The sequence below is a fragment of the Pecten maximus genome, chromosome 19 (genome assembly GCF_902652985.1).
Source record: "Pecten maximus chromosome 19, xPecMax1.1, whole genome shotgun sequence".
In the NCBI taxonomy this organism is placed as follows: domain Eukaryota; kingdom Metazoa; phylum Mollusca; class Bivalvia; order Pectinida; family Pectinidae; genus Pecten; species Pecten maximus.
This window is the reverse complement of record NC_047033.1, coordinates 8,263,429-8,278,860: the sequence shown is the minus strand read 5'-3', so window position 1 is coordinate 8,278,860 and position 15,432 is coordinate 8,263,429. Positions and strand designations below refer to the sequence as shown.

The 15,432-nt window shown below is 31.7% G+C and overlaps 1 protein-coding gene across 8 annotated transcripts in view; it reads left to right on the top strand.

The window, feature by feature from the left end:
• The window catches only part of LOC117318138 (tetratricopeptide repeat protein 25-like), a 35,269-nt gene that overhangs the window by 3,098 nt on the left and 16,739 nt on the right, over positions 1 to 15,432 (top strand). For 5 of the 8 annotated variants that reach the window (XM_033873155.1, XM_033873153.1, XM_033873154.1 and 2 more), the window contains exons 5-11: positions 1,743 to 1,787; positions 9,876 to 10,041; positions 11,022 to 11,234; positions 12,321 to 12,528; positions 12,780 to 12,866; positions 13,986 to 14,182; positions 14,790 to 15,038. In XM_033873155.1, the coding sequence (XP_033729046.1) occupies positions 1,743 to 1,787; positions 9,876 to 10,041; positions 11,022 to 11,234; positions 12,321 to 12,528; positions 12,780 to 12,866; positions 13,986 to 14,182; positions 14,790 to 15,038 (1,165 nt within the window). Of the gene's footprint in view, positions 1 to 752; positions 765 to 1,742; positions 1,788 to 6,557; positions 6,573 to 9,875; positions 10,042 to 11,021; positions 11,235 to 12,320; positions 12,529 to 12,779; positions 12,867 to 13,985; positions 14,183 to 14,789; positions 15,039 to 15,432 lie in introns of all 8 variants that reach the window. The other 3 variants (XM_033873150.1, XM_033873151.1, XM_033873152.1) reach the window with 3 other exon arrangements.

The following is a 15,432-nucleotide window of genomic DNA, read 5'->3' as shown; positions in this document are numbered from 1 at the left end:
GAATTAATTTATAAATGTAGGAAAAAAACTATCAATACCAACCAGCCAAATAATTTTTTTTTTTCAAAAATGTAATTGAACATTAATATGAATTAATTGATCCTAAATGACATCTTTAGAAGATTTTTTCCCGATAAATTATTTTGTATTTCATGCTTGTTTTAAAGTTAATGAGAATTATGGTTCTCTAATGTATCATATGAAATTCAGATGCATATTACTTTTTAAAACTTTTCCTTTATTAAGTTAGGATATTGCCAGTAATCTTGAAAAATAAAATTAAAAAAAAATTAAAAAAACAATTTAGTTTAAACGAAAATTGACATTAACCTTTTAGTATATTAACCCTTTAATTTTATTCAGTAAGAATCTGTATGTAAAAATTAAAAAGTGCAAATTTAGAAATACGTTTGAGTAAAAAGGAGAATATTCTTTTGTCAGACCTGAACAAAATTAACCTTCTCATATGAATCTGGGGTATAAGATACTAAGTCTGAAATGTAGGTTTTAAATGATGGGAAGTTGAAGAGTGCAAACAAATCATACTTTCTCCCTGTATTATAGCATGCAGGTATATAATCAAGTATACATGTTGTCCCTTCAGTTTAAAACATGAATGTTTGTCTTACAGCAGTTTATTAAGCATAACATATAATTAGATAGTAAAGAAGGAAAAACATCATTATTTGCAGAAAACTTGATTTTTAAGATATATAATTTATAAATTTTTGTGTAATTTTTGTTCTTTTTAGTGGCTGAAAGTGGTAAATGTTTTGATATTCATTGTTAGAACTGGATTGTTTTCATATGAAACTTACAACTAACAGTGTGTTATGTATTTTCATTAATATTGTTGGTTTTCATGAATATCATCAATATTTTATGCATATAGATTTATCATAAAACATTCAAAATAAATTTAAGTACATTTTATCATGTTTGTAGCTCAAAAATATAACTCTGATTTAAAGTGAATTCTGTTACATAAATATTCATTTTAGATTGCTAACGTCAATGATATGTTTTTAATCTAAAGTCATACTAATATCATTTTAAAATGTTTATATTTTTAAGATAAGCAAAATGCTACTACTTTTTTTTTACGATAAATAATGTTTTTACAGTGTACGTATTAATAAAAAGAATACATATTCATTTTTTAACACATCTATAGAGAAATATAGTTTTTTTACTATTGAGACCAATTATGAAACACAATTATTAGTAACTTAAACATGATAACAATATTACAGCTGTGATTGGTTTAATCAGTATTTGTTTGTTTTGTTTTTCAATTAATTACCAATATCTTAATTGGTATGAGGATGTTGTGCTCAAATATTTAATTTGTGAGGGGAATATGCCAGAACTTTCTTTCAAGAATTTTCTTTTGTAAATTTAAGAGAGAAGCTGATGAAGTTGTAGTGAAACCAAAGGTGATATTTGGAATTTTGAGTGATTTCTGTCTTAATTAATATACATTGTCAAATTTATTCATATCATTTCTGTATGTTTTTGTTTTTGCATTTCTAAGTATATATATATAAAAAATAAACCTTCTTTTTCATGAAGTTTACACCTGATGACAACCTGTTTCCTGTACGAGAGGTGATGTGTTGTACTGAATGATGAATTAATAATTAAGTTGATAATAAAACGTTTACCTACATTAGATTAACACCAAACTGTACCTTAGAAAGCAGTGCTGGAATAAATTATAGATGACTTATGTTCGTTTTTAGCCAGTTATTGAACCAGAACCACCCTCGGAAGATGAAACTGATAAGGTATATCTTGTAAACGTCAACACAAAATGTTGTTTTGTGTTTAAACTGTCAACAAAGCTTCTTTTCACAATGTACTATTACAAATTTAGACTTTCGCTCATACATCTGTACACAATGATTATCAGCATGATTAGACATGGCTGCTCTCAGTCTTGGAATGTTTAGATCTTTAAATTCATATATACATATTTTTCTTTATTTGAAAAATTTAGCACAGTTTATATTTAAGGTCATTAGAAAAAAAAGGAATTTCATATTGAAATGAATTTTATTAGGTCACCTGAGACGAAGTCTCAGTTGACCTATTGCAATCGCCTTTTGTCCGGCGTCGTGCGTCGTAAACAATTTGCATTTTCAACTTCTTCTTAAAAACTGCTGAACCAAATTCAATGAAATTTTACAGGAAGCTTCCCTAGCTGAGGGTGAACCAAAATTGTGAATTATATGGTCCCCACCCCCTAGGGGCCTGAGGGGCGGGGCCAAAAAGGGTCAAATTGACTAAAACTTCAAAAATCTTCTTCTCTACTCTCAGATAAGGTGGAATCAAACACTCTTCATAGATGAAAAGGTCTTAAGGTGCTTTACCAAAATTGTGAATTTCATGACCCTGGGGTCTCATGTTTGCCCCTGGGGAGGGGGTAAACTTTGCTATAGTTTATATAGGGAAATCACATTTTTGACTATTATTTGTTGGATTTGTATTGGAATTCATTCTAACTTGTATCAAATTATCAGCATGGGATGACACTTTGATGGTATGTACATGTTGGCCCTGGTTGACCCCCAGGGGCTGGTGGGCGGTGCCAAAAAGGGTCAAATTGACAAAAATTTCAAAAATCTTCTTCTCTACTCTCAGATATGGTAGAATCAAATACTCTACATAGATGGAAGGGTCTTAAGGTGCTTTACCAAAATTGTGAATTTCATGACCCTGGGGTCTCACGTTTGCCCCTGGGGAGGGGGTAAACTTTACTATAGTTTATATAGGGAAATCACATTTTTGACTATTATTTGTTGGATTTGTATTGGAATTCATTCTAACTTGGTTCAAATTATCAGCATTAAATGACAATTTGATGGTATGTACATGTTGGCCCTAGTTGACCCCCAGGGGCTGGTGGGCGGGGCCAAAAAGGGTAAAATTTACAAAAATTTCAAAAATCTTCTTCTCTACTCTCAGATATGTTAGAATCAAATACTCTTCATAGATGGAAGGATCTTAAGGTGCTTTACCAAAAATGTGAATTTCATGACCCTGGGGTCTCGCGTTTGCCCCATGGGAGGGGATAAACTTTACTATAGTTATAGGGAAATCACATTTTTGACTATCATTTGTTTTATTTGTTTTTAAATTCATTCTTTCATTCAAATTTACTGAAATATTTCAAAAATCAGGTGACCGTTAAGGCCCATGGGCCTCTTGTTATTGTTTATTTCACCTGGTATAGAACAAATTTAAGGGAAGTTTATGCTGTGGTGAACAGCATATGTCTATCATATTTTTGTTTTTAAAGATTATTTAATCGGAAAGGGCACAAGAAATTCTTAGTTTAAATTAAATTTCCACTGTATATATATATTGTATCTCATGCAGAGATATCTGAAAAAACGATCGGGTGGGTACAGGTGACATAGATAGGGATTAGATTACCTTGAGCAGAGAAAGACATATTGCCTCTTACATAAATATTTGTTTCACCTGAAGTCGTGCACGCCCTATAGGGACTAGTGCAAATTTAGTTCAGTCCAGTAGAGAATATTAAACAATTTGAATTATTGAAATACAGGGGAATGGCTATAAGTCAAGGCCAGTAAATGTATTAGTCTATGGGCCTCATATTAAAGTGTTAATTCCCAGCTATGATATTTCCAGTGTTTATGTACCTGGGCTAGAATATCTCCAAGTTGATTAAATTATTAACAAACAAATTAATAAAATCCCTACGCCATATTCAACCTGCTTTGGTAAGAATTAATCTTATATTGTAAACAATTTTGAAAATATCTATAATCTTAATAATCTTAATGCTTTTTAGAATCAGGTTGCATGTGAAACTTAGTTTGGAAGATAATATGCTACTGAAAAAACTCAACTCAATATACAACGCTTCCTGAAAAAGCAAAATACTAGCAAATTATTTATACTGTAACCATGGGATAATGAATCAGAAAGATCATATAGTAGTTTGCTTCCTTAAATCTGACAACCACAAATTTGCATGGCAATTATATCTCTTATGAACTACATACACTATTATAGACTGGACCTATGATGTTACAATGTCTTTATGATATGTCACAATGTCTTTATGATATGTCACAATGTCTTCATGATGTCACAATGTCTACCTATGATGTCACAATGTCTACATATGATGTCACAATGTCTACCTATGATGTCACAATGTCTTATGATGTCACAATGTCTTCGTGATGTCTTAATGTCTACCTATGATGTCACAATGTCTTCATGATGTCACAATGCCTACCTATGATGTCACAATGTCTTCATGGTGTCACAATGTCTACCTATGATGTCACAATGTCTTCATGATGTCACAATGTCTTCATAATGTCACAATGTCTACCTATAATGACACAGTATCTTTATGATGTCACAATGTCTTCATGATGTCACAATGTCTACCTATAATGACACAGTATTTTTATGATGTCACAATGTCTTCATAATGTATCTTTATGATGTCACAATGTCTTCATAATGTCACATTGTCTTCATGATGTCAAAATGTCTTCATGATGTCACAATGCCTACCTATGATGTCACAATGTCTTCATGGTGTCACAATGTCTACCTATGATGTCACAATGTCTTCATGATGTCACAATGTCTTCATAATGTCACAATGTCTACCTATAATGACACAGTATCTTTATGATGTCACAATGCAGATGTCATAATGTCTACCTATGATGTCAAAATGTCTTCATGATGTCACAAAATCACTTAAATTGTCTTTACTATTTTTTCTCAATTTAATTCTTGATGTTGTTTTACAAATCAAATTCATTTAATGAATGTTTGTAAGTATGGGTTATATGCTGGTTGAATCTAGTTATTTGAAATCTTTATCATCAGACCAATTTGTGTCTACCGTGCAGTCAAATTTTTAAATTTTAAATTTTCTCCTGTAAATCTACGGTGATGATTATATTTTGTTTTCAATTTGATTTTGAAAATTTTACTACCATTTGTAAATATTTCTTTGTGAAATGTTTTTGAAGTATAATGACACGTTGAAATGTAAAAAAAAATCGAAGGAAGAAAATGCCTTGTTTTGGATGTTATTACAATTAAATTATATAGCTTTGAAAAAATTGACTAAGTGTATACTAGATACAATCAAGCCCTGACTTAAGTAGATACAATCGAGTCCTGTTTGCAGATGGTGAAAACCTAGTTATATATAGCCATTTATTAATGCAAATTTTTGAATTTAACATTTTGAAGAATAAAGTTAAAACATTTTGAAACATTTTTATTGTCAAATAATGATTTTTGACATAATTATGTTTGTGTACGATGTATGTGTAATTGTAATATCTACTATAGTTACTATAGTTTTAAATTCATATGTATTTTCAATGTATATACAATGTACCTATATATAGTAAATAAGAAATTTGCATTAGTGTTTTGCTGATATAATTATGTTTTGTATGGCTGAACCTGCACTTTATTACTGATCATGTTGTCCTAATAGTTACATAGTTTTCTTTTTATCTGTTTTCTTCTCTGCATTGCAGCTATACAAGTTCTGCACTCAAGAATTGTTTTAAACATGTCACCAACAGTTTTCAATATTTATGATATGTTTTTTCATTCAAATTTTGGCACATTTATCATTCACTTAATATGTCATGTATTTTTTCTCCGTTTTTTCCCTTTCCAATAATTAAAAAAAATTCTAATAATGAAAAAGAAACAACCAAAGATTTAATTTCTTCAAGTCATGATTTTCAAATTGAATGAGGCAAGTGTTAATTTAAAAGGTCACATTTGGGAATTAATTCTAAAATAAAGCTATTTAGTTTGTGGTGACTACTATATCTTAGGGATGGTAATACATTATACCGTCTGTTTTGTGAGTCTGATTAAGTGATTGGACGATTTAAGTATTTAAATCCACACCTGAGACGTCTCTGCTAGCCCATTTGAAATCCACGAGATTTATCTTTAGGTTTAATGTGACCATTATAGATGTGGTTCTTTTCAAGTTATAGTTTCTATAATACCAAGAAAATATTTTCTTTCAAGAAAAAAAAAAGAAATCTAATAAAACCTATTATATATAAGGCTATGATTATATCAATTTTTTATAAATATTATGTCAGAAGAAATTCAGATATAAATTTGCCTCAAACATCAGTTGTTTTCATCGATCATTAACCATTAATGCTCATTTCATAACTAAAAAAAAATGATCATATCATTTTGTTACACTTTAAGATTTGATTTGTTTTCTTTTCAGCTACATATATTCTAAATCTTTTCCAGATCGGGATTTCAGTAACAGATATACTATTTATCTGCACATTTAAAGAAGCAATTCCATTAAGGACAGTTTTTTTTCAGATTATATTTGAACAATATTTTGGTTATTCCCTCCAATGTGAATCAATATGAAATTGGTTCCAATTTACTTTAAATGTATAATATGAAATTTTAAAAAGCACATAGTTGGACGACATATAGCTGTTTTTAGAATTCAGTTTTCATCAAAATTCTTCTAATATGTCATATTATAGGAACACAGACGCAAGGTGAGAACACTAAGATGAATATTGATTTCAATTATTTCTTGTTTCTTACATTCTATAGAAATGATTTCTTTTTCCCTGTTTTATTTTATATTTCTATAGAATCTGGTGTGGAGTTCATTTGATTGCTATTATGCATCATTAACGGAATCAAATAATTTTTAGAAAAAAAACAAAATTTTTCCGTATCTTTTAACATTTCATTTTCTTCCATTAATTAAGGGTGTTGGAAAATCAGTTAGTTAATTAATTTTACACACTTTCATTTAACCCATTTCTCTCAAAAATTCTTGTAGTTTTCATTACGATAAAAAATGGAAAACTAGAAGGATATAATTAGTAATTATATATACAGTACAACATATTGCAAAAACAAGGAATGAATGGGGGGGGGGGGGGGGGGGTAGATTTATGATTGTATCATTTTAATCATTTTAAGTGATATCTAAATTGATACACTGTACATGTGCTTCTTACACATTTCTCCAATCAAAGAATCATTAAGATTTTGTATAATTATCTTGACAAATGTGAAATGGTCTTTTAAAAAAAAAGAAAATGTTATAATAGTGTGCATTTTTACATGAAATACATCACTTTAATATAGTTACTACAGCACATCATCAGTTTTGTAGCACACATTAATGTTTATGCACAATTTTCAGTATATTATATAAATATTTGAATTACTGTTTGTATAAAAAAAACCAGGATGAGTTTTCAGATGTGTATATCTTTAAGTGGCTATGGTTTTAAATGAATGAATTGCTAGGACAATGGACATGTATTGTTACTGGTACATTCTCCTTATGTCATATATTGCTTAATATCACAAATATATTGCTTATTATCATGTTTTTGAAATTGCTTATATCATTGACTTTATAACAAGTTTTCTCACTAGTCCACTTTGTTTTTGTGGTTTCATTATTTTCAAATTTCAACATATTTTTTATAGAAATCTTCTAAAAAGAAAACAAAAGGAAAAAAGGAGGGTAAAAAAGAAGGAAAAAAGGATAGTAAGAAAGACCATAAAAAGGGAGTTAAGGGATCCAAGGGTGCAAAAGTGAGGCAAATGTTGAGATGTTTAGTATATTTGTTGTTTTGCCTGTTTGATTGTAAAGAATCAAATGGAGGAAGGGTTTCCCCCATCAATGTTTGTATCGCACCACACTCCGCTTCCACCAAATCAACAGTTAACATTGTTTGATAAAATCAAAGAGGAAAAACTGCAAGGATATATATTTTAGACCAAAATTATATTTTTTTAATTTTTTAATAAACACTGTGTATTTAACTAATTTTGAGCAATAATTACATTTAGCAAATTGGACAAAAAGTTATCTTCATTTCTAAATTAATTTCATGTATATTAAGAATTTCTTATTTCCTAATGGTGTAATTACAGTCTGTACTTGTAATAGTTAAAAGAGTGCTGTTGATGTGTGTCGAAAATGTATCACAGAAAATCAGATATAGATACAATGTATTGCATTTTTTGAGGTCATGTATATTATTCATTCCCTCATTCCGATGTTTGCATCTTCACATTCAAGAATTGTTGACTATTGTAAGTAAATCAGAGAAATATGTTGCATGCAATTAATTAGTGTCAGTGTAATTAATGAATGCTAATTGTCCACTTGAGATTGTACAGTATGGCTATACGACTTTGTAAAACAACACACCAATATAATCTGTTTGATATGATGTTGATCCCTAAGTTAACTTATTGTCAAAATGACAATGTTTGAAAGTATTATATACCCAATCATTTGTGATGTGCTTCATTTAAAGTTTAATTTTTATATATTTAGGTAAAATTCAAATGGGAAATGTAATTTCATATATGAATTAGTTAACATCGGAAACAAAAAAATTATACTTATTTCTGTGGAGACAAATTTGTTTATATTCACGAATCAGCATTGTATTGGAATATTTGTTGCTGTTTTTCATTATGAATTTGATAAATGAAATGATCAAAACAAAAAAGTAATCATATTTTTTTCATTAATTCATTAGAAAAAGAAACAAAACAAAAACACAAAAACCATGACATTTCATCTTTGAATCATTTGGATGACAATCACAGAGTTTTAATACACACATTCTTTTTTAATATAGATATTATAAAGATATGATGGTTTAGATTTGAATTCTATTAAACTTAAACCATAGCAATTTATTTTCAAAAAGTTTTCCATCCTGTTTGATAAAACAAAGTTTAATTTAACTTAATATTCCATAACCCTGACCCAATTATGACTTATAGACTTTTAATATAAACTAAAAAATTTAACTATAATAGAAAAAAATATATGGATATCATTACACAATAAAACACATACATGTACTAAACACACATTACATATATAGGCAGTTCCAAATCTTGACCTGTCTATAAAGGCAACCTGTCCATAGTGACTGTTCCCCTTGAGCGGTCTTTATAGACAGGTTTCACTACACATGCACTCTTTAACTGAGAGACTGACTGCCAATCCAGCAGTATAAAGATTGGGCCACTTTTGTTTGCATGTTAATGGGACTGAAATTTAAAACATTTATTGTATGTCACATCAGTATATACTGCTGATCAATTTTCAGACGCTATGTTACAATTCTTTCACAGGATATGGAATATTGTTTCACTTAATTAATTGTTGTCTTTCAGATCACAGACTTTGTGTTTTCAGTGGAACCAAATTTAGTGTTATAGAACTGCAGCCTGCATTGCAGTACTCTGTCATAACAATTTATAACAATTTATAGAAATTGCATGAATTTCTAATATTAGCCATATATATATATATTATCATAGAAATAATAATATGAACTTGCATTACATTGTAGGCTATTGTACACTAATTTTTATATTTAGAAAGGGTTAAATGGTTTAAACTTCAAAGGTTTTCATATGTAATTCAATTTTAAGATAACATTTATTATAATAGTACTGTATAAGTTTCTGGCTAGATCATGCAATTGCATTAAAAAGGAAAGGAAGAGTCAGAATTTTTTGTTGGTTTGATTGTTTTAGTAATTACAGATTGCAATTAAATTATATTTTTTCTGGGGTGTTCCATCACTGTAAAATCAAATATGTTAAAATCTTATTTTATGGAATAAAATTTATTATTAATTTAATAAATGAAAACTATTAAAATATTTAATGGGTAATAAGAAAATATTATTTTAAATCATCTAATAAAAAAAAAGATTATATTATGGAATATTATGGAATTTCCCATTGTTTTGGTATGTCCTGTTGGTATTTAAATCAACTTTTTTTTATTTCTTTATTAGTCTAAGAAACCTCCTCCAAAAGCATATGGTAAACCTGGTGCAAAGAAAGCATCACAGAAAGAGCGTGATTATACAAGGAGTACGGACGATTCCAAGACCATCAAACAATTGCTCGAAGAACTGTACAGTGACAAGACATACCTGGAGAAATTACTTAATGATGAGAGTAAGTCATTCATTAGTTCAATACTGGCCCTGTCGGAGGGTGTGGAATTGTACCTGCTGCCCCTATTACATGATTGTAAGATGCAACTAAATTTGTGATCTTATCTTTTCTCTTCTTTTGAAATATTTAACTTTCTTCTTCCTTATTTCTCTGCCTCACTTTAATGCCTTAGATGACACTTGCCGTCACTTTGGAAATGCTTAGGTTCGGTCCCCTAGCCGAGACATAGCGTTATCCTTGTCCATTCCTAGCCACAGTATGTCCCGTTGCAATATGTAACTAGCTAATCTCAGGAACTGCTTATGTGTCAAGCGGCAGCGGGGGCATTTATGTCTTACAGACATTTTCTAGTTGCTTAAGTTGACCTGGCTAATATAATTTGTGGTTATCACTATTAGACTTACTTTTACATTTTCGTAGGTATTCTACTTCGTTTACTGTAGTGAAACGCTGTTGGGGTATCTTGTCTGCCATATTGTAAACAAAGTGATGACAAACAATTGTTTGTTTCCAGCATTCTGATTGGCTGTTGTCCAAAGTAACACCTTAAGTAATTGGAGGCAAAGATTGCTGACCTGCTTGTGCTAAAAATAGGTCCGCAATGCATGGGGAATTTTTTTTTTAGCACTAACAGGTTTTATCACTGATAGGTCCTTGTGAGGAAAACAGGAAATTGGTCAATGAAACTTAAGTAAACAATCATTATCCAGCCACTATTACAAAAAATTCCATGGACCTGACAAAACATTAAATTGACTCCTCGGTGATATGTCACGAGGTATTTCCAAGGAAGTAATTGATGTCATGTGATCTCATTAGGACCAATTCAATGAGTGATATTGTTATACATACCAATCATGTAATAAAGTATTTTACATTTATTTTTTTCGCAGAAGAATAAAAAAAAACATAATGAAGTATTTTTTTATGTATAGGTATACATCGGGTTGCACATATTGTATAACGATACTTCGTTACAGATTTGACATCAGGCAGGTCATACATGCAGCGAGAGATTAAGAGCTGCATAAATAGTGGACTATATTATCTTGATGAACGAGCTGATTTCTGGCGCCAACAGAAACCCATGTACGCCCGTAAACGAGACAAGGAAAAGATGCGTCGCTCTGGAAAAACCCGTCCACGGGATCCAGTATCCTATATCATGCAGAACCTAGAGGAAATAGATGAAGGTGAATTTTTATGGTCTACCGGGTCAGATATTTCTATTTGCAGGTTGATTTGGTTATATGGCCGATCTCTTGATTGAGAAAGCACTATATATAGCTGTAAACAGTAACTGGGATGGAATATGTTAAATGACTTCACCTAAAATGAAATTTGAAACAAGCCAGTTGGAGAGGGGGTTGGTTGAGGGCATTTGTGTTGTTCAGATATATCAAATTTTTGTCTTGTCTGCAACAAAATCATGAAGATGAGACAACAGTGTTACTTTTCCTGCATTGATGTCAACAGTGTCTTCAACTTCTCACTTTAATGTGTTGCTTTTAGATTCGTTGTGTCCAACTTGAACCAAAGTTGGCATACATGTATATACACATGTAGTTACATCACATATTGGACATCTTAACACTGCCTCCATTTGAGGAATGTCCTCCAAATTCTGGGAATTTGGACTTAAAAAAAAAGCTTTTCATTTAGCTCTGTTTCTCAAAAAGTTTAAATGTTATTTCAACCAAGCCTAGAAAAGTTGTCTCATTGTAGTATGGAGAGTTCAACACATCCTACAGATTGCATGAATTTTAATTTGTTTTGAGTTAAAGACATCAGATTATGAGAAAGTAATATAAAAATACTAAATTATTGTTTCTTGATTGATTAATTAGTTCATAGCCAAACTGAAATGAATTCTATAACAATTAATCCGATATATTTTTTTTCTTCTCACTTTAGTGATTTTGGGGGTAAAAATGACAATTACAAATGTATTATTTACTTGGTGAATTTTGTAAATTAGTAATTTTTGCGAAAATTTTGCATTTGTTTTGCAATGCATCAATATTAACACACGTAAAAGGTGAATTTTGGAGTTTGTTTAAAACTTACTATAAAGACAAAGCTGGTTAGGTGAGGCAAATATAATTACAGGCAATTTTTATTTTTAATTTTAGCACAATCTGAGGTATATTTTCAATTGACAGCTTATTCATTCTACAAAAGTATATCTGAGTACAAATTTCCATAATGGTTTTCAGTACAATTTGTATATAGTATATAATCTAGCTAATATGTATATATGTCTGTAATTTTCATTTCAGCACAATCTGAGGGTCGATATGAAACTAGTCTTAACACAGCCAAGAAACTGATGAAGACTGTGAGAGAAATGTCCGAGGAAGATTTATCTAATAAGTGGGAGATTATGGCTAACATCCACAGCCAAATGGGTAATGCCTACCTGGAGATGGGCAAATATTCACTGGCTATTGAAAACCATGAACAGGACCTCGAAATAGCCGAAGACAAGTAATTAGCTCTTGCAGAAATTTTTCTTTCAGTAGAATGATTTAATCTCGGGAAGAATTATATTTTCAATTTTTAGTAAATTAGTTTTACTGTCCGCACATACAGCAATAAACAAAAATCACTATGAATATTTATTTTTCAATATTTTCATGCATTTGGCATTTGCAAATATATAAAGCAGCTGTACATATTGTATCTTTTGGTGCTACATGCATGTTTTGTCTATATTACAACCCCCTTTTATGTTACAGAGGATTAGAAGACGCAAAATCTCGAGCCCTTGACAACATCGGGCGAGTCTATGCTAGGAGAGGCCACTTTGAGAAGGCTATAGAAGTGTGAGTGTATAGCAGTCTAGATATGTCCTGAGGTTCACGATATATAGAATGTATATCCACTACAAAAGATATAATTTGAGGGTTACATTTTTTCTCTGCATTCTAGATGAAAATTACAGAGTACTGTGATTGAAACGTAATTCAGAAGCAACATCATTCAGACCTCAGGGCTTATAAGCTTAACTTGAGTCAAAATAGCTGTTTTGATGAAGTGGGGTAAGAACAAATGATTTCAACAAAGTATAACTACTCTTCCATACATATTTCTCTCGGTACAACTACGACAGGAAATTCAAATCTTTATCTTCGGATCACCAACACATAGTGTATATGATACATTGTGCTAATAAATAGATATAGCTTAGAAACACAAATGACGAAGGAAGACAACTTTTTGACTCGTGCCCTGACCGGGCCTCGAACTCACGATCTACGGCACCCAATCGCCTAGCCAGAAATATCCGCAGCCTATACCACTGCGCCACATCAGCGTTCTTAAAAAAGAACGTTTCAATGGCGCAGTGATACATTAAAAATATAAATTGCCTGTAATTACAGATATACATTTGGATGTTCAAAGTCAATTTTATCTTTCCATTATTAGTTTAAGGGGCCGCAGTGGCCGAGTGGTTAAGGTGTCCCGACACTTAATCACTAGCCCTCCACCTCTGGGTTGCGAGTTCGAAACCTACGTGGGGCAGTTGCCAGGTACTGACTGTAGGCCTGTGGTTTTTCACCGGGTACTGCGGCTTTCCTCGACCTCCAAAACCTGGCACGTCCTTAAATGACCCTGGCCATTAATAGGACGTTAAACAAAAAACACACAAAAAAACAAACCATTATTAGTCTGGCCCCTACAGTAGGTGAAACTGGGGGGACTATAGGTTTTCTCTCCGTCTGTCTCCATGCGTAATGCTAATTGCAATGAGACATCAAAATTCCATGAGGGATTTTGATCAAACTTTACACAGTGATAAAGGAATCTCGGACAAGTTTGAGTGTTTTTAGGGTCAAGGTCAAGAACACTTACTATTTTAGCAGGGGGTTGGTAGGGATCATGTACAATACCCAGCATGCTTGATTTATCAAGAGATTAATTTTTACATTTCTATGTTATAGTTGGGAGAAGAAGTTGCCCCTCAGTAAATCGCCTCTTGAGAAAACATGGTTATTCCACGAGATTGGTCGGTGTTACCTGGAAAGTGACAAGTACGACAAGGCTCGTGAATATGGAGAGAAATCTCTAGCAGCTGCCCAGGAGGCTGATGATAATGGTTGGCAGCTTCATGCTACTGTTCTAGTGGCACAATCGGAGGGTAGGTATCATGAAAAAGTATGGGGACCATACAAAGGAAAACTGAGAAGTATTTCTTTGAACGGAAACAGTCTTATAGAAATATCATGTTTTGATGTGTAGTATTTAATTTACTTCTGTTGTCTACTGAAAATGATGCAGTACCAGCACGGTATGTAGGTTGTTTACAGATGACAAGTTCATGATCAGAATTTTGATGTTGAGACCCTATGTGAGGTATAGTCATGTGGTTATACTCAAAATTTTAGTGTGCTGAACAGAAAAAGTACTGAGTCACATTTTCCATGAATACTTGGCAAAATTATCTGCCAAAATATATATGCATCATCAAAATATATTTAAACTGTTCATGAAAATACTAGTGTATGAAAATATAGTTATGATAAATATTTATATATTCTAGGTGTTTAAATCATTTTAGGCTACAATTCATAATGTATATGTGGCTGACTGATAATTTTACCTACTGTACAGTTATATGCACTAATTATAAATCTCTAAAGATTTTGATATATCACTTTAATTGGCATATTCTTTTGCCGTGAAATTACATATTGCGAAAAAACCCAGGATATTTACCGTGATATGCTCAATTGTCTATATTACAGTTAAAGCAAAGGACAACCAATCAGCTCAGACATCATTTGAGGAAGCCTTGGAACTTGCTAAGATATTAGAAGATGAAGCTGCTATGAATGCTATACAAAAAGCGTTAGATGAAGTCAAAGATAAGATTGCCAAGGATTACAGGGCAGGAGAAGATGAGGATGAGGGGGATGAAGTTGATGCCAAAAAAGTTGACTACAGACCTGGAGAGGATGATGATGATGGCAGAAAATCATCACAGAGCAAAGATTGTAAGTGAAATGCATTATATCTCATCAAGGCTTTGTGAATATGTACAAGTATGTGTATGTTCAAAGTAAGGATCAGTCAGTATATGGGTTGACCTCTATTTTGTGCAAGGGTCGTTTTATTAACAGGGGAAGATCTGAGGTACATGATTTGGCGCTCCCTACCTATGTCAGTTTGTGTTTCTTAGGCAGCTGAGAAACTGAATGATATGTGCTGTAATGATTGTGTCCTTGGGCAAGATGCTTTACCCTAATTGTTTTGGATGGCTTGTGACAAGCCGCCCATATGTTGTTCAGTGAGCTAGTCAACTACTACCAGGAGACACTGCCTCAAAATGACCTTGTCTGTTGATATGCCAATAATCCCAGTAAGCATACAATCAAATTATTATGCCCC